This window comes from Chiloscyllium plagiosum, chromosome 13 (assembly GCF_004010195.1).
Source record: "Chiloscyllium plagiosum isolate BGI_BamShark_2017 chromosome 13, ASM401019v2, whole genome shotgun sequence".
NCBI lineage: Eukaryota > Metazoa > Chordata > Chondrichthyes > Orectolobiformes > Hemiscylliidae > Chiloscyllium > Chiloscyllium plagiosum.
The window spans coordinates 27,295,965-27,319,635 of NC_057722.1; the positions used below are offsets into that span (position 1 = coordinate 27,295,965).

At 37.3% G+C, this 23,671-nt stretch overlaps 1 protein-coding gene across 9 annotated transcripts in view; it reads right to left on the reverse strand.

The window, feature by feature from the left end:
• Positions 1 to 23,671, reverse strand: part of dock10 (dedicator of cytokinesis 10) — a 333,676-nt gene that overhangs the window by 80,495 nt on the left and 229,510 nt on the right. For 8 of the 9 annotated variants that reach the window (XM_043702107.1, XM_043702109.1, XM_043702103.1 and 5 more), the window contains 20 exons: positions 23,242 to 23,364; positions 23,056 to 23,135; positions 20,823 to 21,010; positions 19,474 to 19,539; positions 18,280 to 18,372; positions 16,750 to 16,873; positions 14,838 to 14,959; positions 13,444 to 13,530; positions 13,069 to 13,161; positions 12,595 to 12,713; positions 11,200 to 11,269; positions 9,776 to 9,895; positions 8,318 to 8,392; positions 7,826 to 7,972; positions 6,717 to 6,800; positions 4,999 to 5,107; positions 3,198 to 3,376; positions 2,555 to 2,671; positions 2,195 to 2,312; positions 1,523 to 1,644 (listed from right to left, as the gene is read on the reverse strand). In XM_043702107.1, the coding sequence (XP_043558042.1) occupies positions 1,523 to 1,644; positions 2,195 to 2,312; positions 2,555 to 2,671; positions 3,198 to 3,376; positions 4,999 to 5,107; positions 6,717 to 6,800; positions 7,826 to 7,972; positions 8,318 to 8,392; positions 9,776 to 9,895; positions 11,200 to 11,269; positions 12,595 to 12,713; positions 13,069 to 13,161; positions 13,444 to 13,530; positions 14,838 to 14,959; positions 16,750 to 16,873; positions 18,280 to 18,372; positions 19,474 to 19,539; positions 20,823 to 21,010; positions 23,056 to 23,135; positions 23,242 to 23,364 (2,236 nt within the window). The remainder of the gene's footprint in view (positions 1 to 1,522; positions 1,645 to 2,194; positions 2,313 to 2,554; positions 2,672 to 3,197; positions 3,377 to 4,998; positions 5,108 to 6,716; positions 6,801 to 7,825; positions 7,973 to 8,317; positions 8,393 to 9,775; positions 9,896 to 11,199; positions 11,270 to 12,594; positions 12,714 to 13,068; positions 13,162 to 13,443; positions 13,531 to 14,837; positions 14,960 to 16,749; positions 16,874 to 18,279; positions 18,373 to 19,473; positions 19,540 to 20,822; positions 21,011 to 23,055; positions 23,136 to 23,241; positions 23,365 to 23,671) is intronic. The other variant, XM_043702105.1, reaches the window with a different exon arrangement.

Below are 23,671 nucleotides of genomic sequence, written 5' to 3' on the forward strand. Positions count from 1 at the left end.
GCCAACAGGGAACTTCAAACCAGTGTCTGCAGGAAAACAACATACACTGACCAAGTATTGAACTACAGAAGCATCTATTCCTCTACCCTGTTTTTTTCACAGCATAAAACATAGTACTCTTCAGTTCCCTTCAGTTCCAAAGAAGAGTCCATGTTGGACTCCAAATAGTTGCTGTCCAACTTGCTGTGCTTCTCTGGCACTTCCTGCTTTTATATCAGATCTCCAGAGACTTTGTGCGTGGGAAATCATGTCTCACTAACTTGATTGAGTTTCTTGAAGAAGTAACGAAGAGCGGTGGACATGATCTGGATGAACTTCAGTAAGGCGTGCGACAAGGTTCCTCATGGTAGATTGGTTAGCAAGGTTAGATCACATGGAATACTGGGAGAACTAGCCATTTGGATACTGACTTGAAGGTAGGAAACAGAGGGTGGTGATGGAGGGTTGCTTTACACACTGGAGTCCTGTGACCAGTGGTCTGCCACAAGGATCCATGCTGGGTCCACTGCTTTTTGTCATTTATATACATGTATTGGATGTGAATAAAGGAGGTATAGTGCAGGTTCATAACTCCTTGAAATTGGCATCACAGGTAGATAGGATAGTGAAAAATGTGTTTGGTATGCTTGCCTTCATTGGTCAGTGCATTGAGTATAGGAGTTGGGAGGTCATGTTATGGCTGTACATTGGTTAGGCCACTTTTGGAATAGTGAGTGCAATTCTGGTCTCCTTCCTATCGGAAAGATATTGTGAAATTTGAAAGGGTTCAGAAAATATTTACAAGGATGTTGCCAGAGTTGGAGGGTTTGAGCTACAGGGAGAGGCTGAATAGATTGGGCTATTTTCCTTCAAAGGCTGAGGAGTGACCGTATAGAGGTTTATAAGATCATGACGGGCATGGATAGGGTAAATATACAGGGTCTTTCTCCCGGGGTGGGGGAGTCCAAAACTAAAGGGCATAGGTTTAAGGAGAGAGGGAAAAGAATTACAAAGGACCTAAGGGGCAACTTTTTCATGCAAGGGCAGTGCGTGTCTGGAATGAGCTGCCAGAGGAAGTGCTGCAGGCTGGTCCAATTTCAACATTTAAAAGGCATCTTGATGAATAGGAAGGATTTAGAGGGATATGGGCTAAATGCTGGCAAATGAGACTAGATTAATTTAGGATATCTGGTCGGCATGGATGAGTTGACTGGTCTGTTTCCGTACTGGACATCTCTAAGATTATGATTTGTAGAAATTACTTTTCTATTAGATTGCCCACACCGTTTGGCAGTACACTGTTTAAATAACCAAGGAGGAAGAATACATTGCTAAGTTTGCTTACCCTCTAGGCAAAGGACATAACATGAATTTTCAAACTAGGAAGTAATGAAAGGAAACAAACCAAATATGTTTCAGAAACGCAGCAACATCTGCCGCTTTTACAAAGTTGTATATGAAGTATGATAAATGGTTAAGCCTATTAAGTTGATATTAAGCCTTCAAATATTGTAGAAAGTGCTATCAACATCTTAAATAATACCTTCTCAGAAGAATCAATCTTTTCACTTGATTTCTCACATGCACCAGAGTTAGAATCCAGACTGCCAAGTGAACCTTTGGAGTCTGCCTGGGACACCGTTGAAATAGCTACAGATGAGAAAGCTAAAAATAGTACCATTAAAATTATTTGCAAATGATTAAATTAACTTAAACAATGCTGATTAAGAATTTGCATTTGAGGAATAATTACAATTGCTTAATGTTAATTATATACTTTTGAAAATTAGTTGTAACTTCGTTGCTGTCAATGGAGACATCACCAATAGCAAGGGTCCTTCCAAGCCAAACCACATCCTGACTTTGAACTTTGGCACTGTTTCTTCACTGGAGTTGGGCTGAATCTTGGAGCAGTTTCTCTAATAATACTCTGGAAAAACCTAATTGATGGACTGCAATGGTTCAAGAAAGTGGCTCACCCCTCCCCTTCTCAATGGCAGTTAAGGATGGACAAACAAAAGTCATCTTGTATTAAGAATGGACAACTTGTCAGTGTTGCTCACATCTTAAAATTGAATAAGAATAAAAATCTACTTTTCAGAGCACTAATAACAAATAAATGGTAAAGAAAACCAAGGGAAGAAAACTTAATAAGGGGAATAAGTATTACCTATAGAGAAATATAGGTATTGATTCAAAATAATTTACAAGGTACCTGCTATTGAATTCAAAACATCTTTTGAAACTGAACTTTCCAGGGAATTCGTGTTCCTTGTTGGCGTGGTTGATTGGTTCTGTGACCCACCAGTGATGCTCAAGTCATCTTTGGAACCCTGAAATTGTGAGAACATTTTTTTTTCAAAAAGTCAACTCTTACTTATCATTACTTTGATTATATAAGCTGAAAATTATGGGTTTCTGTCATAAAACATTAATTAACCAATGAACTAATAACATTGGCAAAATATTGCGCTAACGCAGACACAGGCATTATATTGAGTTTACATTCGGGTAAGTCACCAATTTTCTCGCCATTATTATTCCAGTGTTAGTTACTCCTTAATGTGACACTAACCGGATTGGAGGAACTGAGATTGAATGGGAACATATCTTTCATAAAGATTCGTGGAAGGTTGTCAAGAAGTATCCCATATAATGGTAGGTACAAAGTTGCTATCAGTTCCTGTTGACTCTATAAAGAAAGCATAGTTGTTAATCAAACACATTTACTTAAATGTCAGAATAAGTGTAAGCCTTGGCAATTTTGTGAAACATTTAAGTTTTGCTTTCTTAAGGTGTTTTTGCCAAGATCTCCCAAGCTCCGAATAAGCAATAATTGCTTGGAAGTTTAAACTTCCAAAGGACTACTACGCAGCTAAGCATTAAGGAAAGCAGCTCAGAGGAAATATTAGCAGGTAGTGAGGCAAGGATCTGCCCTTGGTGAGAGATGGAATGAATGAATGAATAAATTTCTGACTTTTAAACACATGGCTAGACAATCAGACTCTGTCAATGTGATAATTTAACCAAGTGCTAGGACATTATAAGAACAGGCCAAAACACTTGATCCTCCAAACCTACCTTCCACACTGCTGAGAAACACAACCTTAATTGGCATCCCAGCTGTCAACTTCAACTGAATTTTTAAATTTTTTTAAGGCACCACGAAACAGTGGCATCTGCTGTATTGGTAAACTATAATTATATTAATTATTCACCTTTCCTGTATATCTGTCATCAAAGGAATGTTTGGCCATCAGGTTTTTAAGAACAGAAATAGCCAGATGTCGAATATCTTGATCTTCCTGAAGCGCAAATCCAACTTCACGGAGTAACAACCCAATGAGAAAATGACTACGACAAAAATCATTTGTCAAGGTGTATTCTGGTTGCATGCCTATAATAAGAATGAAAAGAAAATCAACATGTCTCAAGGTTTTTCCCAGACGTGTGCGTGTGCATGGGGGATGGGGGGAGCGGCAACAACATACTGAATGGATTCATGATATAGTGCAAGGGCTGACCAAGCCTGTGGTTACAAAAGGATATTTTACAGTCAGAAAAATCTACAGCACATACAGCATCCTTCAGCCTGTCACATCCATGTTGGTCAAAAACAAGTACCTAACTATTTTACTTCCATTTTATAGCCCTTGGTCTACAGCCTTGTATGTCTTGGCATACATGCAAGTGCACATCTAAATAATTAAATTTTAAGAGCATTTCTGAAGGCTGAGGCCATAAGAGGTTTAAACATGAAGATGAGAATTTGATATTCATTGAGGTAAAGTAGAGGCCATCAATGTATTGGTGGTGGAACCAGTCAGATATTGTGATGAGAGGAGATGTGTTTGGAATCTCAGCAAAGGGTTTAACAGGACACTGAGGGCACCAACAGCCTGGTTCAGTAGGAAGCCATTCCTACAAAAGAAAATGTGATTCTGGCAATGGTCACATACGATGGCTTCCTCCTCCCCACGTTTTGACTGAAGAAAATGCTAAATCATCAAGTATAGCATGTTGCAAAGCAATGACCATTGCGATTAATGTATCCAGCCATCATTGAAATAATTTCATTTCTGAAAGAAAACCAACAACTAATTGAAATTCTTTAAAGTTTAAAATGTGAACTCACAGAAAAAGTGTAATTATTTAACATTTAATTCATGGTTTTAGTGGAAGGGAATAGAGAGGGATAGAAAACTCCCAGCTGATTCTGCCAGACAAGCTAAATTTATAGCCAAATTGGCAGTCAACACAAAAATAGGTAGAAAGGCAAGTTGTGAGAAGGTTAAGTGAGCGGGCAAAAAGTTGGAAAATGTGAAGTTCTTCATTTTGGAATTCTCCCGGCATGCTGTGTTCTGCACTACTGGTACAACAATGAGGTAACATGCTGGATACTGAGAAACTGGGAGAGTAGGAACTGTCTTCTTCTGAGGAGGTGCAAATCAGCTTTCCTTGACAGAGCTCAGCTGCTTCAGGCACTACAAGCCAGGCCGGACCAGGCTGACATCTGGTTCCAGTCAATGAAAATTGGGTGCAAGAGACTATCATGGAATATGAAATAGAACTCATTCAGAAAAGCCACAAAAATGAACAATGTGGGAATTAGTGGAAAACAATGCTTGAGGTAAACTTGGTGCTTAGTTTTATTAGTTTATTAGGTTAGTTTATTACAGTGTTTTTTTAGGTATCTAGCCAATGCTATATCTGATCTGGCTTGATACTATTAATCCGTGGCATTATTCCCTTCGTACGGCCTCAGAGAGATACAGAATAGCATTTAGCCCATCTTATCTACTTCCCACTGCTGCTGCTAGTCTCAACCAAAAAATATTCTTCACATACAGCATTGACAAAACAGTGGAATTGCTTACAAATGTTAATTTGTGAAATGTTAACAAATGTAAACTACTCAAAATAAATTATTGGGTTCCTGAGCACTCTAAGAATTTATGGACCTTCCCCACTGCAATTCCCCCACCCTCCATAATCATGAAATGAAAAACATTAACTGACCTTCTTTTCCTGATCTATTTTTCAAAAGCAGCGTTGGCAAGTTAAGAGGAATGAAGTGCTCGTGGTTGCAAACTTCGTGAAGAAAATCAAACTTATATTCAAACAGAGTCTGAAATTATAAAGTTAAAAAGTATGAGCTTATTTCTTAGGACATCTTAGCCAAGATTTTCTAATATTGCACTTGGCAGTCAGTTATTCAGCTCAATGGTCCAATGACTTTCCTCAGCATTCAATATAAATAAAAAAGGATATTCAAAGGTGCCAGATTATAATCAGACATTTTGTGTTTAATGCAGCATTTTGAAACTCCATTTCCTTGCACTTGTGAAAGGTATGCACAGTAAAAAAAAAAAAAGATTTTTCAGGCTGTATCTTCAGGTTGTTGTCCAGGTCTAAAACCAGCACTGAAGATTGACTACTCTTAAAGTAAGAGGGTTTCTACAATGGGCAGTCAGTCTATTGTTCTGGCTTCATGTCACTATGATAAATTGAAAATCCATCCTGAAGTGTCTGTCCACATGCAAGCTACCAAAAATATCCAAGGAAACACCTGAAGAACAAAAAGCATTTAACTTCTGTTTGTACAAAAGCAAAATACAGCTGATGCTGAAATTTTGAAGGATCAGCAGAAAATAATCATTAGCTCTTAACAGAATCTCGAGAGAGAGAGAGAAGCAGATTTAATGGTTCACGTCAATAAGCTTCAGGTCACCCTTATTCAGGTGAAATGTTGACCAGTGGGCAATGGCAAGTCAGTCAGGAAAATATGGTGAAATCCGCAGAAATTAGATTCTTGATGTTGAAAAGAGTCCAATTTTACAAAGAGGTATGAATGGCAAGATGAGAATCTTCGTTTCGGGCATAAGCTCTTCTTCAGGAAGAAGGGCTTATGCCCGAAACGTCGATTCTCCTGCTCCTTGGATGCTGCCTGACCTGCTGCGCTTTTCCAGCAACACATTTTTCAGCTCTGATCTCCAGCATCTGCAGTCCTCACTTTCTCCAAGATGAGAATCTTGTTAATGAGTGGCAACAGGCTCAACTGCATGTAACTGCAGTCCATTTGTACCTAATCTCACCTTTAATGTGCATGTTCCCACTCTCCCATGACCCTCCTACCCTCCCCTCCCCGCACCCTTCTACAGAATTTGGCATCAGACATGTACCAGCCTCTACACATCCTCATGGCACATCTGCGATCAACCTACAATACAGTTCTCCACTTCAGAATTTACATCTGCCTTGTTTAGCACAGACACAAAATTAGGCAGCTTGACATCATTGTCAGCAGTTAAGGGAGTGGACATGTTCAATGTCAATCTGATAATGGCACCATGCACAAGCAGCCTCTGTAGCAAACCACAGTGTATGAATCAGCTTAATGCTCACATGCCAAAATCTAAGGGGAGTGATCCTCAGTTAATTCCATGGAGACAGCTTTCAACTGGGGGTACTGGCTCATTAAGTCAAGGGCAGCACCCAATGACAGTCATGGGCATTTGGACATGGTCAGTTGGACATTCTGGTCACTGGTGGGAGGTCCTCCAGTTTTATTTGAACAGAGAGGGTTGCACCATCCAGACAGGCCTGAAAAGTTGGAACAGACAACGAGGCAATGGGATAAATGTTCGATAACTGGGAGAATCAGAGCCATCCTTTAAGGAGAAAGTTTAGCAAAGAGACAATCACACTTATATACAATGGAATTTCATTAAAACTACCTTGTGGTCTCCCGGACTAAAGGTGTGCATGTAACTCCCAATCAACTTTAATATAAATCCTCTATCCATAAAGGTGAAACATCGCTGTAAAAATCAAAGCAATATTATGTTAATGTTTCAAATGTTATTTAACTGACTTCTTCAGCATCTTTAAAATCAGATTTATACATCTTAACTCATCTCACATTTGCTAGTAATTTGTAAAACATACATAATTCTTGACATGGGTTCTTCAAACATGAAATGTGGGACTGGGAAGAAATTAGAAACATAAAGCAGAAAATAATAGAGACAAATTTGCAGATAGAGTAGAGGTCAATGTTTTGACTGTATGGTTTCTTTGTTAAAATAAGGATGTTGGTTATTAAGGTTTGGCAAATATCACATTTCTGATCTAAAAATGGTGAAATATAGATCAAGCAAAGTAAAAGTAGCAGAGGGTAAGCTTCCAGGGACCATTTATAGATAAATTTCACCTGTGTGTGGCTTCAGTTAATTAAGGACATTCAGTATGAATGTTAAAAGTCGATTGTGACTGAAAAATGTATTGATCAATTTAACAAGTGGAGTATCTGCAAACAAAATGCAATCTTGAGAACATGGATTTTCAAATTCTGATTGATCAAGTGCTGCTCAGAAGGGTTTTTGTTAAAATTAAAGCACTGGCTGTTAACGTTAATGTGGTAATAGGGAGAAGAAGCTGATTAAAAGGATGGAAAACAAAGTATGATCTATGAATGAGTTGCCTGTCACTGCTATTAATCCTAAAAAAAAGTCCTGCTCAGGGCCTAAAATTAGCTCAATCTCAGGCCCCACACCATTTAGCTACAGGATTGCACACAACACACACTTATAAATGAATGGGGCTGAATTTCAAGACCATGAGATCCCATCAGAATCAGTGCTCACTACAGCTTTCGAATGAAAATGGATAATTCTTTGAAAAGAAAAATTAAAAAGGTTGCAGATGAGGAAAAACCAGGACAAAAGAACTAAAAAAAACATTTCTACCTGTGTTCAGCCCTAACTACATTTCATCTATGATTCAAATTTGAGAGTTTGTTTCTGAATAGACTTTCTGAAACATTTTAGACTGAGAAAGCAAGTACCTTTACAAACTTGGCAAGGTAATGGTTCGCCTCCCTGGTTTCCTCTTCTGCTTCTTTGAATTTTTTGTAAATTAGTTCCCCCAGGGTTAACATCAGCCTTTCCATTACGTCATGAAAGGATGATGGAAACCTTTCAGTACGCTTCAACTATGCAATAGAGAAAAAAATAGTAATTTTGCATATCACTTGAACATAAAGTCAGTAATACTTTAGATTTTTTACATTTTAAACATTTGAAATTATGTCAAATTATTTCTCCTTATTAATCTCCATGTTAATGGTTACTCTTATGGAAGTTTGAACTCCTCTTGCTTTCCGTGGCTCAGTGATAAACTCCACTGTTACAATATGGAAACTTGTGACTTCAGAGCTAGGGATAATGAGTTACTGTCTAGCTTTTATGTGCAATTGAATCAAAAGTTGCATGATATTTTTAAACAATCTTTTGCAACTGATAACTTCTGATTGTCTATTTCACTTATGTCATCTTACCTTCAGCTTCTTATCATCATCAACCAAATAGTGCACCATTGACTTTGTAACAATTTCAAAGAAGAACCACAAATGCTGTAAAACAATAGGTGGGTAATCAGTATTGTCTATTGTCTATAACTAACAGAATGATAAAAACACAAACACGTTGGGAGATGGTAAAACTTCAGAATGGAAATATCAAAATTGGTCAAAACCAACCTGGAAACTATCAAGGATAGTTTATTAAACTTCCCCAAAAAATCGAGTATGTAACTTTGGAAGAAAAGTTCACACAGCTTACCCTCAATGATGCAAACAAGTCATAACTGTAATTATATTAAATTTGATTAATATTCATTCCTGATCATACTTTTGTTGACTTTCTAATATGGTTTATATGCTGAGCAACAATGGATCATAGTTTTAAAGCTGAGGCACTGCTGAGGTAAATAGAACAAAAGAGATGTGCATGGTTCAAGTGACTTGAAACTTAGTGGATCACCATCTTTACAGGCAGTTAATTCTGATCCTCTCATATTGACCTACCACTGAAACTCCAACCAGCCTGAAACCCAATAGGAGCATAGCATTTACTTCAAACAAAACTACTGAAAGTGAACAGATGCACAAAAGGATACTTAAGATTTTTTTTTAAAACTGTTTAATTTTATTGCATTAGGACAGAGAAACCATATTTATAGAAAAATTACAAAAGCAATGTAGGAAGACTGCTCAAGGAAATTAAATTAATCTTTAATTTACAGGTTTAAACTTAGTGTTTGTTCTTAATTTTAAAATAAAGGAATAAGATAGGAGTAGTCTATTCAGTTTACTCTCAGATGATGAAATAAATTCAATTTGCTATGAAAAAGAAGCTCAAGAGAAGTTGCAAAAAAAAGTACATGAAATGTTCTGCCAGCAAGCTAGTAAAACAAAATCTCCAACCTCACAATCCATACTAATTGTGTCTGGTTCTTTGTATCTCATGACTGAGTAATCAGTGGCTACAGAAACAATATATTCAACAAATCAACTCATTCCTGAACAAAACTACACTGCCATTCGCAAAGAAAAATGTATCCAGCTCCCCGTTTAAAGAAATGATTGATTTATCGATAACTGTTTTTGCTCAACATTAATTTGACAAATTCACAGCTCTGCAGAGGAAGAAGAAAATCCTTTAACTGCAAGAATCCACTGAAGTGAATTTAATGCTATGCATCTGTCCTCCATGTAACCTCACCAAATATATCTGCATTCAGATAGGACTTTTCCAAGTTCTATTCAAATACACTCAAGATGCATTGAATATATGTTTAATATGCCAAGAATCAAGTTACTTTAAAGATATTTAACTCGAGGATTCAATTAGTCTGCTATTAACAGTATTTAATATAGTTTATATTTGAATATAATAAAATTATCTGGACACAAATACATTGACAAAAATATAATTGGTTACAATTCAAGACTTGCCTTTAGCAAATGTTTAACATCAGTGGCATCAGTAGATGTCAGGACCTTGGTTATACCTTTCAAAAGCACTTCGTGAATTGTTTGCTGCTTCAATTCAGAAACTTCAGCCTTGAAAACAAACTGCATGAAGAAGATTTGTGGAAGGTAAGTCAAGATACCTACTGTTAGCTTCAAGTACCAAATAGAGGCAACAACATTCAAAAATTAACATTTTTTAAATTCACACATGGGATGTATGTATCTCTGGCTCAGCCAATATTTACTGCCCATTTCTAATTTCCCAGAGGGCACTTAAGAGTCAAGTACATTGCTGTGGGTCTGGACTCACATGTCAGCAAGACCAGGTAAGGGCATTAGTGAACCAAATGGGTTTGTCATTGACAATTAACAATGGTTTCATGGTCATCGTTAGATAACAAATTCCATATTCTTTATTAAATTTAAATTCCATCTTTGCTGAGGCAGGATTTGAACCTGGGTCCCCAGAACATTAGCTGAGTTATTGGTTTCATAGCCTAGTGATAATACCACAAGGCCAATACCTCCTCATTAATTAAGTACACGCATTACTAATCCTTGATGCTTTTAGCACAGCATGTCCATTATTTTTGAAGATTTATATCATTCATGTAACATCTGTGCCACTCTTGCATCCTAGTTGTCAGAGCATCAAGGCAAAGATTTTACAATTCTTTGTTTCCCAGTAATTTTCTTCCCAGTCATTTTGAAGAATGGCAAAGCACTAAATGCAGAGGGAAAATCCAAGCTCATATTCATGTATGACCAGCAGATAAACTAGTAAATAGAGAAATTAGCATTGAAAATTAAATATTTTTAAAAGGCCACTCAGTTCTGTTTATTATTAGTTTGATAACTTGTCTCTTCTCAAAGGCAGATCCCAAGGATTTTCAAGGAGCTTTTTGCCCAACTTTAAAAATATTAGAAAAAGAAATAAATAAATCTGCCTAAAACTCCCATATATTTTAGTCGGATCAGCAGCAAGTAATATTGCTACAACTCTTGAGTTACGCTACGGTATAATGTATACTGATCGTAGTCAAGACTTATAAAAAAAAATGCCTCAGCCACTTATGGGAGCAATTGACTGTATTGAATTCATCAAGGTGTCAATGGCAACACTGAATTTGTTACAAAAAGTAACAACAATTCATGTTACAAATACAACATTTTCAAAGTTTGAAGAACATACCTGCTCACTCAATATGCAACCATGTCTCTTTCAGTAACCAAAATGACTGCTCACATAGTTTTCAAATTCCCCTTTGAGTGAGCAGTCAATGACAAACCTTGAGCAGTGCTGAGAGAATTACTATGTTTAAATGACACGGACATGCAGACATATACTGAATAAGGAGGTACTATCTCACTTGCATGTATGTACTGATTTAAAATTTTAACTGTACCTTAATATATGAGCGGAGGTGAATGTTTAATTGCTCTTCATGGCACTTAGCAACAGTGTCAACAATTGCCCTTAAAAACAGAAAGGAAATGTTTTAGTACACAGAGTGATATTGCAAACCCTTTTCAACCAGATATTTCTGCCATATACAAATTACTAATTTAATTTAACATCTCTTGTGAACAAATTATTTAAAATTTATTATGAAAGAAAATCTATTCAACGAATTTGTAAACTTAATTAATACATGCAATTTCTAATGTTAAAATATAAATGTTTATCCCTCAAAACAACCCAAAACACAGGCACAAACACACTGCAGGTAAAAGGAAAAAAATATGTCAAGAGATCTCTCTCTGCAGAGATTCACTTTAAAATATTTTTGAAAGAAATTACAAAAGTGTTTCCACATACAAAACGTCCATCAATAAATACTATAGTTTGTTGTTTTATGAATTGCCTAAACCTTTTGCGGCCAGAAGCTAAACTTGGTTGAAAATCTTTGTAACAGATTTTTAACCACTAAGTCCACATGATGGCGATATATATTTTGCTGCTACCTGTACTCTGTTCGCACCTTGACTTGCAAGAATCATAGTAAGGTTACAGCACAAGAGGCCATTTGGACCATCATGTTCATGCTGGCTTGGGCATAGAAGAGTCTGAAGTCTTTCAATCTGCCATCTGGTATGATTACATGCATGGTCAAGTCAGTAATCATAAAAGATTGTCTGGAGCCTTGTTAGACACAGTTTGGTCAGAAAATACAATATCAAGATGTTCTTGCAATTACTCTTCCAGAAGAAGAGGCAGATTTCTCTCTGATCTCACAGCAAAGATTTTTCCCAGACATGAATATAAAATGAGCTGCTTGTTTTGTAGTAGGCGTTCCTTAACTGGAAAATCCAAACATAAACTCCAAGACTCCAATCACTGTTCAAACAGAACAGCCATAAAACCCAGTTGTAAGGCAGACAAGTGATTTTCCTGAAGTGAATTCAAGTGACAAAGACCAATAACTATGATTTCCAAGAAAAGCCTTGTTTAAAAAAAAAATCAAAGATGTCTTGTCATTGACCTGCATCTCCATAAGCCTTCAATCTCAGGACCACAAAAACATTAAATATGAAGCATTTTCATTACACAGTGAAAATGAATAAATGCATTTTTTTGAAATCTAATTACAGCCAGATTTGAATGTTAAATTTTGAAATAATTATCATTCATTCCTACCTAAGTGCTATGATTGTCTCAAAAATTGAGAGATCAGGGTACACAAGTGTATTGTCAAAGTTGAATTTTAAACATTTAAAAGCTTATCGGATAAGCTTGAATGTATTGCATGCTTGAATTCAAACTATTATTTTTCTACTTGATATTTTTCATACATTCCTACCTGATGGTGGCAGTAGTAACTTGATTTTCATCATGCTGTACCAGGATGCAGAGTAACTGATTCAGCAGTATAGGAAGGAAATGTACAATCACGTGGATTTTTTCAATGCCAAGTAGACCCTGAAATGATCAGAAACAGCTTAAGAATCAAAATATTTCTGATAAGCCATCCGCAAAAACCCCAACTAATTAAACAGAGGTCTACTTTGGATTAATATTTATACAATATTTAACCAGATGTTAATATTACTATTTAGCACCACAATCTACTCGGAAGTACTTGAATTACTTTTAAAATCTATCAGTTAACACATGAATTGGCAGCTCGCTTTTGTTCAGAAACAGTGCTTATTGCAAAATTAAGGTTTAAGTTCCCCAGCCATGTAACATTGGATGAAGTAATAAAGAAAATTTAACATTTCAAATGTCACACTATGCATTTCTTTTATCTTGAAGCTGATTTAACTACACAAACCTCTACACAGTTGACAAAGTCTGAGGATGGAGGCTGCAACCCCATGCCTTCTTGTTTTTGGCACTCCTGAAAAAAGTTGTTCAGTCTTTCCTCCTAATAAAAAGCAAAAATAATCATGGGCTCTTCATTTGCTGATAGGTCAGTCGTCAGTCAACTAATAAGCCGATTTCCTAGTCAGGTAATCTTGCGCAGAGACAAAGTCTTGTAGTCAGCACTGGTTGGGAAAACATGCTGCTCCTGACTCATCTTTTATCCATTTAAATTCATTTAGGAGACTTATTTAAAAAAATCAACATTTGTTTCTCATTACTTTTAAATATAAAGCAGAACTATAAAGCATTACACACAAATTTTAAACAAGTAGGTTACTCTTACCTGAGTATAGATTGTGGAGACGACATGCACAGAGAACTTGAAGAGTGGTTTTCCTCCATCAACCCACTTAATATCAGATCCATTAGCCTGCAGAGAAGTAACATGTAAACACAAATTACAGGAGTGCTGCTTCCTCTCTCACTTCCAACTGCTTCATTTCCCTTGCCTAGACAGAACTCAGTGATAATGGCAATGACAAACTGGCCTGACATTCAAAGCATCTATGCCAGCGTGAACATGATCACGGCTCACTGGCCCAAGGCCCAATGTCAATAATGCCTTGGATGCAATTGATCCAGCACAGAAATCATTTTGAGTACCCAATGTATTCTGGTAGTTTGACACAAACCCAGTGTCAGAGACTTGAAATGTGGTCTTAAATGATCGGCAAAAGGATATCTTCAAGTTGCACCTTACCCTTTCCACTCCTGTACATATTCAAAGGTGGCACTACGAGCAGAATTTTTATTAACCTAACTGTCAGGAGGCAGTTTGGTCAGAAGGGCAAGTGGAATTTATCTCTTAGGAGTCCCCGAAACAATGGCATTTAATTCCAGACCATGTTGGTGACATCAGTCGAGAATTTCCCACCCAGAGGCCCAATTTGATTGTTAGCTGAGCCTTGGGTTAGTCAGGAAGCCAGTCATTGATGGCTACTGCACCAGGCAGTGGGTTGATGATTGGTTCTTCTGTTGAAGGGAGGGAGGTGGGATAGTGGAGTGGGGTTATTGGAGGCCTCAGAGCCTGATCGGGCAAGGAATCAGGCCTGGATGTCATTCAGGGTTGAGTGAAGGTTGCTATTGGATTTCAGAGGCAGCAAAAATCCTGGTGGGGTGGTGAGGGAAGATGGAGGAGCCTCTGATTGGTAAGTACAGATCCAAGGGATCAGTTTAAAAGCACTTGCCTTCTGAATCCACGCTTTGCAGAAGCTGCTGTGTTATTGGGCTCAGGAAATCTGGCCAACAGCAAGAAAGTATGTAAATCTGCATGACAAAAAAAAAAGGGCCACAGCCTCATAACCATACTTTAAGTTTCAACCCACTTTCCTGGACTATGTTGGTCACCCACCATCTTCCATTTTCATTTCAAGCTGGAGACGAGATGACTAGAGTTTTGGGGGGGGGGGGCGCGATGGTGGGTAACAGATTTCTGACACTTTAACCCAGTCAAAATTCAGCTCTTTAACTCTTTCCAATGAGGAAAACATAATTGACCACTTCTATCTATCTTTCTAATCAACCAGTTCAGAAATATTATTACACACCTCTGGAGCAGGTAGGACTCAAACCTGGGACTCCTGGCCCTGAGGTAGGGACACTACCACCATGCCACAAGAGGATCCTACAACTACTTGTATTGTGTCAGGCTGATTGATACATTTTAATTGTTGTTACCTTTCCTGGTGTTACGTTCTGATTACCAAGGTAACCAGGAGGAAGGCTGGCTGCTACAAGTAAAGAATGTTCTTGAGAAGCAAGTCTGCCATCTTTCAATAGAGGTAGCCAGGCATATCCAACTATTTGGAAAAAGAACAGACAAGATTGTAATGCTTCATGCAGCCATAAGATGTCACAAAGTTCCATGTATTTTGTTGCATTACCTGTACAAGGAATTCTAACAGTAACAATGTTTTATTATTATTATTATTATTATTTTATACTTTTGACTCAACAACAGAGGAAATAGCTACATATTCTTGCCTCAATATGGAAAATATGTAATCCTTTATTCAAGGACATAGGAAACCAATGCCAGCTCTTATAGTGCTTTGTTTTAATATGACTGAATATAAACTATCTCCTATAATAGCTTCTATTTCTTCCCCTTGTCTACTACCTTCAGACTCCCATTATAATTTGTCCTTGGCCACCTCTTTCTGATCTACACACTGACGTCTAGCAAGCCATGAATACATAACATCAGGTATCATTTGTATGGTTCCATCACCCAGCTCTACATCAGCAGCTCCTCTTTTCACCAACTCATGCCCTCAACATTGTTTGACTGCATGTTTAACATTCAACCCTGAATTAGCCTAACATTCCTTTAATTAGAAATTGAAAAAACTGAAGCCATTGCGAAATAACTCCACAGAGGCCAGTATCATGTCACTAAGTCACCCCTTATTTACATGTGGAAAGTCTTTGACTTTGGCACAGCCTTGTCAGAGTCAGCACCTCAAGTGTCAGAATCTCCAAAACTCCTGCTTATATCTGTTAGCCAGGGCTCCTAGATTGGACAAGATTAACAGCCCCAATCAGATAACTCATTCTATGGTGTCCAGCTGGCTGACCTTGTTACAATCGCTATACACTGTCTCCTGTCTCACAACAAAATCTTTCCCTAATTATTAACTGCATATGCTTCCCTGGCCCCTGTTTCACGCTGAATCAAACTCTCCACCACCTTTGCTGAGCTTCCATTACAAAGATCTCCGACTTGCCATTCACTAATATCAACTCTCCTGGCTCAGCCCAGCTGCTGCTGTAATCCTCATCAATGCTTTTATTATCTCCCGATTTACCAATTCTTATGCTTTCTTACTGACCCACCACATTCCACCCATCGTAAGTTTCAACTCAACCAACACTCTGCTTCCTGTATCCTGACTTGCATCAAATTCTGCTTGACCTTCATCAATGTTGGTTCAGAACTACCAAGAAATGTATATCTTTATGTGTAGAGCTGTCCATGGGGCACTATATAAAAGTGAGTCCTTGTGTGAATATTGCGTACAGCCGGTGTGTGAGGTTTTGGCTATAGCTCATGGGTTTTTATTTTCTCTTCAATCTAACCTGATAACATTTTCGCAGAATGTTGAATAGGTTTGCTTTACTCAATCAAGGGACTTGGACATGGCTTGCTGAGCTCCTATTTGTTTGCCAATCCCTAATTGCACTTGAAAGGTAGTGATTAACTGCCTCTTGAACCACTGCAGTCATTGATCACACTGCTCTTGGGGAAGAAACTCCATAATTATGACCCAGCAATACTGAAGGAATGACAATATATCTCCAAGCCAGGACGGGTAAGAGATTTGGAGAGGAACTTGCAGGTGATGGTATTTCCATGAAATGGGTGCCCTAGTCCTTCTAGATGAGCACATGTCATCAGTTTGAAAGGTCCTACCTTCAGGGGCTTTGGTGAATTTCTGCCCTGCATCATGTTACCAAATGGTAATAATGCTTGATGAGGATTTGAAACAAAACATTTCTACAAAAAAGGTGAAACTTCACTTGCAAAGAGTAGCAAAAAAAAAAATCCTTGGGGAAAAAAAAAGCTTTATTAAACTGTAATACATTTTACCTTGTGTTTCTAATGCCTCCTTCTTTTTGGAACCACCTTTTGTAGCAAGGTCACAGCTGATGTGATAAAATGAAAAAAGAATGTGATGTTTCTCGTTCAGTTGAGTGGGAAGTTCAATTTTCACCTGAGTAATGGAAATACCAAAAAGAGTTCAAAATGTGAATACCATGCTGACAAATCGTTTCCACTATAAGCAGCTTTTGGTTAGGTCTTCAGTTCACTGTAGAATGAACTGATTGCTCAAACTGTCAAACCAGGAATGCAACATTCACAAGATCACAAGGTACATACAAATGAGCAAGTCTAATCATCCTATTGTAATTAACCATATCAAATAAAATCTGTACATAAGCCAAATGCAACTTTTAAAAAATTATTTTAGGATTTCAAAAATCTATTTAATGGCTGATTGTTATTTGGCTGAAGAGGAATGGACTGAAATCAGTTTCAAATTTTCCTTTAACCAATTATTGGAGTTTAATGTGAACCAGCATTCCAGGTTTACATTTCATGTACATTTAACTACCATATATGCTTTTGCAATTTCCTCTTAATTGTCGTTTTCTGAGTGTTAAGTGTTAATATTTCTCTGAATTTTCCTCACAGCCCAGTTTTCTAATGCTAAGAATTAGCCTGATCTGAACTTGGTTTATTTGGTGGTAATGCACTGCAATGAATTGCAGTTGAGCCAGGAGCTCTAAGTCTGAGTCCCACCTCGCAACTCAACGATGACGGAAAGTGTTCTTATTAAAACCAAATAGGTCAAGTATCAACTGAAAATCTTTCTAACATATGCAAATAGCAGGCAAAACTAGGGAGAGATTCCAAGTGAGCTACGTGACGCAAAGAAAGTTGTAGTCAATCCAATCACCATCCATGGCTCCTGACTAAAACATATATGTATGACTGCATGTAACCACAGCAACTCACTGAGGTGAGCTATAACCCATTACCAATAAACACTAGTCTAAGGTACAAATAATTTACTTTTGCCTTATCAGAATGAACGAAACAAACGTTTGGAAGGTTATCTGATTAAAGCATTAAACTCATATTCTTAAAAACTGATAATGCAAATTATCATACTAGTTACTTTGTCAATTCTCAACACTGGCTTCAAATACAAAGTGCACCAGCAAATCTAATTTTCACAATTATATGTATTACAATCAAAATTAAAACTTAAGATCAAATAGGATGATAAAATTATCCTTTCCCATTAGTGTAAAATTTGGTGCAAACGATTTTCCTGATTTTACAGTAACCAATTAATTAACAATCACATAATGTAGACTGTTTTGTGGCTCATGTACAGATTCCTCACAAGATTTTGCAAAAACAGTTTTGTTCAGACCAGATAGGAACCAGAGTCTAAATTCTGGAGAATGTATTGTAAATAATCAGTTGTGCCAATTAAAAATAAAATCAGTCTTTTAGTGAACTCACGTGTTTTATTTCCTTTGTCTGCACTTCAAACATATTTACCAGTAACTTAAATACAGTTTAATCAAATATTTTCAATGAAGGTACCTCATCATAAAAGTCAGGATTCTGACAATGATGTAGAACTGTTGTCTGTGCTGCAGTAGTGAACAGCGATTTCCCTGGTTTTCCATAAATGCACTGTTATAAAAAGTAAGAACAATCTAAAATAACCTTTTTGAAAATAAAAGAAACAGCTCTGAATAACAGGTACATGAATCTCATCCACCATTTGACTCATTAGATTTATGTCCCGCAGTTCATTATAACGCAGTTTGATTCATTCAATAGATAAAATAGGATTTGAAGCTCAGATCAGAAATATTTTCATCTTTCTTCTCTTTTGAAACGACGGAATAAAGCAAACCGGGATCATTTCCAATTGCTGACTACTCATACAAAACCATTCATTTAAAATATCGACCAAGGCCATAGCCACTGTGTTGTTGTCCAAGGTGTGCTTTATAGATTCCTGTGAATGGGCAAGCAGCCTATCTGTGTAAAACAATTGAAAAGCTGCATAAATGTGCCACCGAAGACCTGAACATGTTCTAGGATTCTGATTGTCACAAGCAGTTGAACAGTCAGTAGTTATTAACAGAACTGCCAATACTGTTCAACAAATAGCCCAAGAGGTTTAAACTGAATTTATTTTTTTGATGTAGTCAAAAATAACAGCTCTGTTTTCATGGGCAAAGAGAAACCTCAAGCCAACTGCCAGTCCTTGGGGGCCCCACCTAGAATCACTTGTCTCTATAACCCTGACTGCAGCTCCCTGTCAGCAGACTCATCTTTGCCCTCTGTGCATGACCCTCATGCTTTGATCTGAAGGAACTGAATAAGGACTAGATATCAAAACATTTCAGGTGTCACACTGAAGTGGAGTGAGGAAAGATGGCCTTTCACCAACTTCACTTTCATTACAGTCAAAAGTCAATAATGGCACACTAACTTCAGATATAAACTTGATGCTAATCTTTAATTTTATTGACAACCATCCCAGGCTATGTGCCACCTGTAACTGAGAGGCATGATAGTTCTCAGACACAGGAACGACTCACTGCTCTGCTTTCTTTCCCACAGGTGACAGATTGGCATGAACCCCACACTCAGCGCCTCTATGCTACAATGAGGTTGAGACCGACAAATCAGTACTGTGGATGATCAAACCACTGTGTCTTACACTTACGGAATTTTGTGCATCTTCTTACAGCAATTAAGCACACTGCCAATGATACTTACTTTCAACGGTTGAGCACTTTCTCCATCTGAACTCCTGAACTCAATGCGCACCGCTAGATTTCTTGCCTGCAGAAATGGAAACTGTGTAAGTGTTTCACAGAAAACTGGGATTCCACAAACAAATTGAGAATAACTTCTCTCAAAGATGCATGGTGTACGACAAAAGACTCTTTCAGAAAACATCCCAGGTATTTGCAAGGATAGTGGTGCAGTGGCAATGTCACTGGAGAGGTGCAGGCTCATGCTGTGGGGGTAGAAGTTTGAAACTCTCACAGCAGCTAGTAGGATCTGAATTCAATTTATAAATCTGAGATGTGAAGTGAGTCTCAGCCATGGTGACCACCATAACTATAAATGATTATTGTAAAAATTACGGGCTCTTTAGGGAAGGAAATTTGCCTTCTTTACCTGGTCTGATCTACCTGTGACTAAAGTAACACAGTAAGGTATTTGACTCTTAACTGCCCTCTGAAATGGCTCGGGTCAAAAGCAATTAAGGATGACAAACAAATGCCGGTCCTGCCAGCCATACCCAGATCTCCCAAAAAGATATTTTTAAAAGTCTAAAAGTCAGCAGTTACATGCTCAAGAAAGCCAATCTAATGTTTAACAAGATTAAAATTTTACAGTTACAGGATAAGGGAGTACTTAGTCAGAAACACGACGCTGGTGAAAATGACTAGCAATTACATTAACATAGAACTGTATTGATTTAGTATAACTTTCAGGGGAAAAACAGATTTCGAATAGTAAATTCTTCAATTGTTTGTTCAATATGTACATCAAAATAATAATAAAATCTCCTGAGACATGTGCCACCTGCCAGCCTATCTTTAATTGTGGCTGCAAAATGGATTAAGACTGACATTTCAATTACTCGGATAGCATAGTAAGGAAGTTACATAATCAACAGAGTTTAGCAACATTACCCAGACGATACCAACATGCAGGAGAGTTTGGAAGCAATGTCTTTACTTCAGAAATAATAGAAAGTATGTTGCCTAACATTCTAGTTCAGGGTTTATAGGTCACTGGAATAACCACATGGAATGAACACAGATATGTGAATTTATCCTTCCCAAGCCGATAGTAGCAGAGACCAGCAGAATTCTTGTGACAAATCCAGATTAATTTAACTGCCTCCTTGTACATCGTGTTAGAAAATGAGGCTAATGAGCAAGAACATAACCAAAGACTTCAAACTCCAGGTTTACACGTTGCAGTAAAAATATACTGATGATCAGATCTTTCTTTCTTTCTGAAAAAAAGTTAAATCATAGTCCCCGAAAGCAGATTTTGATGTGAAGGGTATAGGTGTAAAACATTGCAAGTTCTGCTGTGTTCCTTACCTTGGCAAAGCACTTTTGACCATCATATTTCAAATGCTTAGGGTAAATATAAACATGGTTTTTGTATATTGTATATGGTAGAGAATACTTTGCAGACTCTTGAACAAACTCTTCCACTTCTACAGTAGGTTCATATGTATTTGGGTCCTTGAATGGTGTAAGAGGCACATATGATGGATTAACACAATCTGAAACAGGAATAACAAGTTATTTTTTATTTTGTTTTATCCAAGTTTGACATAATGTTTAGAATCCAGTACACTTAGCTTAAGAATCCAGTCACCTTGCTCCATTTAAAAAGCAGGGCTTTAAAACAATATTTTTCAAAATATATATAACTTAGCAATGACTCACCTTAGATGCACCATATTTTCTTGGCAATAATTCAAGTTTAACCAAAGACCTTACAAATAACTATCAAATTATACTGATTAGTCAAATTAAAATGGTAAGTAATAAATGTTGAACTCTTGGTCTTAGGCAGGTTATTACAGAGAGGAATTAGGAATGGGCCTAGGAAAGAGGGCATTACAATAATGTAGTCATACTCTATTGTCTACTTCAGAATCATAATGATAAACCCTTCTCCGGCCAACTGGAGACGGTACTTGAGACAAAGGAAATAATTAGGAAGCAAGGAACAGAAATAAGTAAAAAAAAGAGAAAAATGAATAAACTCTGATTCACATTTTTAAATTCAATAAATGCTTCTAGGATACATATCAATTACTTTCCAAATGTAGACAATTATAAGAGAAATTTCAATTGATTCTTACAGCTCTAGAAGTATACTTAACTTCCACACACCTCTCTTTTATCTCAATGTTATACGTTTTGTTACCTTAATAAATATTGTAGCTACTCCATGAGAGAATTTTGTTTCTTAAAATGTATTCTGTCTGAATTATGGAAGACCTCAAAGCACTTATTTTATTTATTTATCAACTGAATTCAGACAAATACATTTCTGCTGCCACTTTGAAGCTTCAGTGGAATGTCCAGGATTTCATAAAGTGGATGTCAGACAATACTGATGAAGTACTCAATTTTTGAGCCTTTGCGACAAAACAGGGCAATACGTTATGACATCACATGGATTTTCATCATTCAGCAAGAGGGCTTGGCACTCCCAAAAGCAAATTGGGATTAACAATAAGTGATGACTTTTCTAGCAATGGTCAGTGTTGAAGAACAAGTTTTATAAATCATGCACGAGGAGTAATGGTAAGTACAATGCTGTAACAAATTAAATGCAATCTTTCTTGAGCGGAGATACTGACATGTCAGACAGGAGGGGAAGTGCAGAGAGTTTACATCTTGCATAAGGCTTTATACACACGCTTGAATAATGGAGGGCTAACCCTGCAGGCATTTCCAATGTGGGGAAATTGATCCATTTAAACTTCACGTATTAGAATGGAGAATAAGAGAAATCCATAGGATCCAACAAAATATGTCTTTATTCACAATTTTCTTTGATTAGATATGGGGTAAATTGATTCCTACAACAGTGCTACAGTGGATTCTTTCGACTCCCCAGGGGAGGATGTGCCATTGTTAAATTCATCTCCATATTTTCTGAATTTTTCTTTTTTGTTGTTCAGTTATCCCAAGTGCAGTTCCAAAGGACTTTTCCCTCAGCAAGGTGTTCAGGGAGTCTTTTATAAATCTGTTTGATTTTCACACCTTGGAAGAACAGTGGAATAAATGCCCCAACAGTCTACATCTGGTGGCCCGCAGATGGTTGTCACACAGCATTTTCCATGTCGTAGTCAGGTGTGTTTCTCAGACTGGAATTTCCCATGCAAGAAGACATCAACATTGGTTGATTAATTGTGAGGAAGATGTTAAGCACATCTTCTCAGGAAATGAGAGAAAATTGACAAGGAAGTTACCCAAGGGATCCACTGCACACCTTCAACAGATGTTTGGAGAACAGCACTGACAGATACTTGGCCTTTGGCCAAAAGCTAACATCTGCCGTGGGGAAAAAGGCAGTTAATTTTTTTAAATATTTCTACACTTGCACGTTTCATTATTTTTGAGACAATCATCTTCTTAATTTGCAAGTTTGTGAGCAAAACTATATATGTAGATACCTTTTTCTATTTGTGTTGGATATGATATGTGAAGTGCTTATTAAATATTTAGTGACTCAGGTTATAGTTGAATTTTTTAAAATGGAGGGTTAAATATGTCTCTAAAATGACAACAAACAAAATAAATCTCATACTTGGATGTTCAATGGGGACGGATTCCACTGCGATATCAAGACTGCCAGGGATGGTCTGCACTTTGGTCATTTTATCTGCTCTACAAGCATGAAAAATAAAGAATCCAATTAGGTCAAAAACTAAATACACTTAATTAGCCCTCCAAGAATTCCAATATTCAAATTACAGGTAAAAGTCACTGATACCTTTTGAATTCCATAATTAATTTCAGTAAATCCTCAGTAGAAATCTTATTGCTCTCTTGCCTGAAGAGAGCAGAGAATTGAGAGTCTCGGTCTATTGTTCCCTGATTGTCTTTGAATACTGACCTAAAAGAACAACATAACAAAACAAGGATTATGGTAAACCATTTTAACAAAGGTGATATGACTCCAACCTGCTGCAGCAAGGCATCTGTTGCTCAAAGGATGAGCTGAAAGCAGCACAGAGAAGCTAAGGGACCATTGGCATGGAAAATACAGGAAAACACACAGGGTATATTCTTATCAAATCCACTTTCAAATGCAGCAGGCCCTGGACAATATCCTCATTTGAGCTGACTATTGGCAAGTAAACTTTGTGTCAACAGGTGCCAGACATTGACCATCTCCTACAAGAAAGAACCTAATCATCACT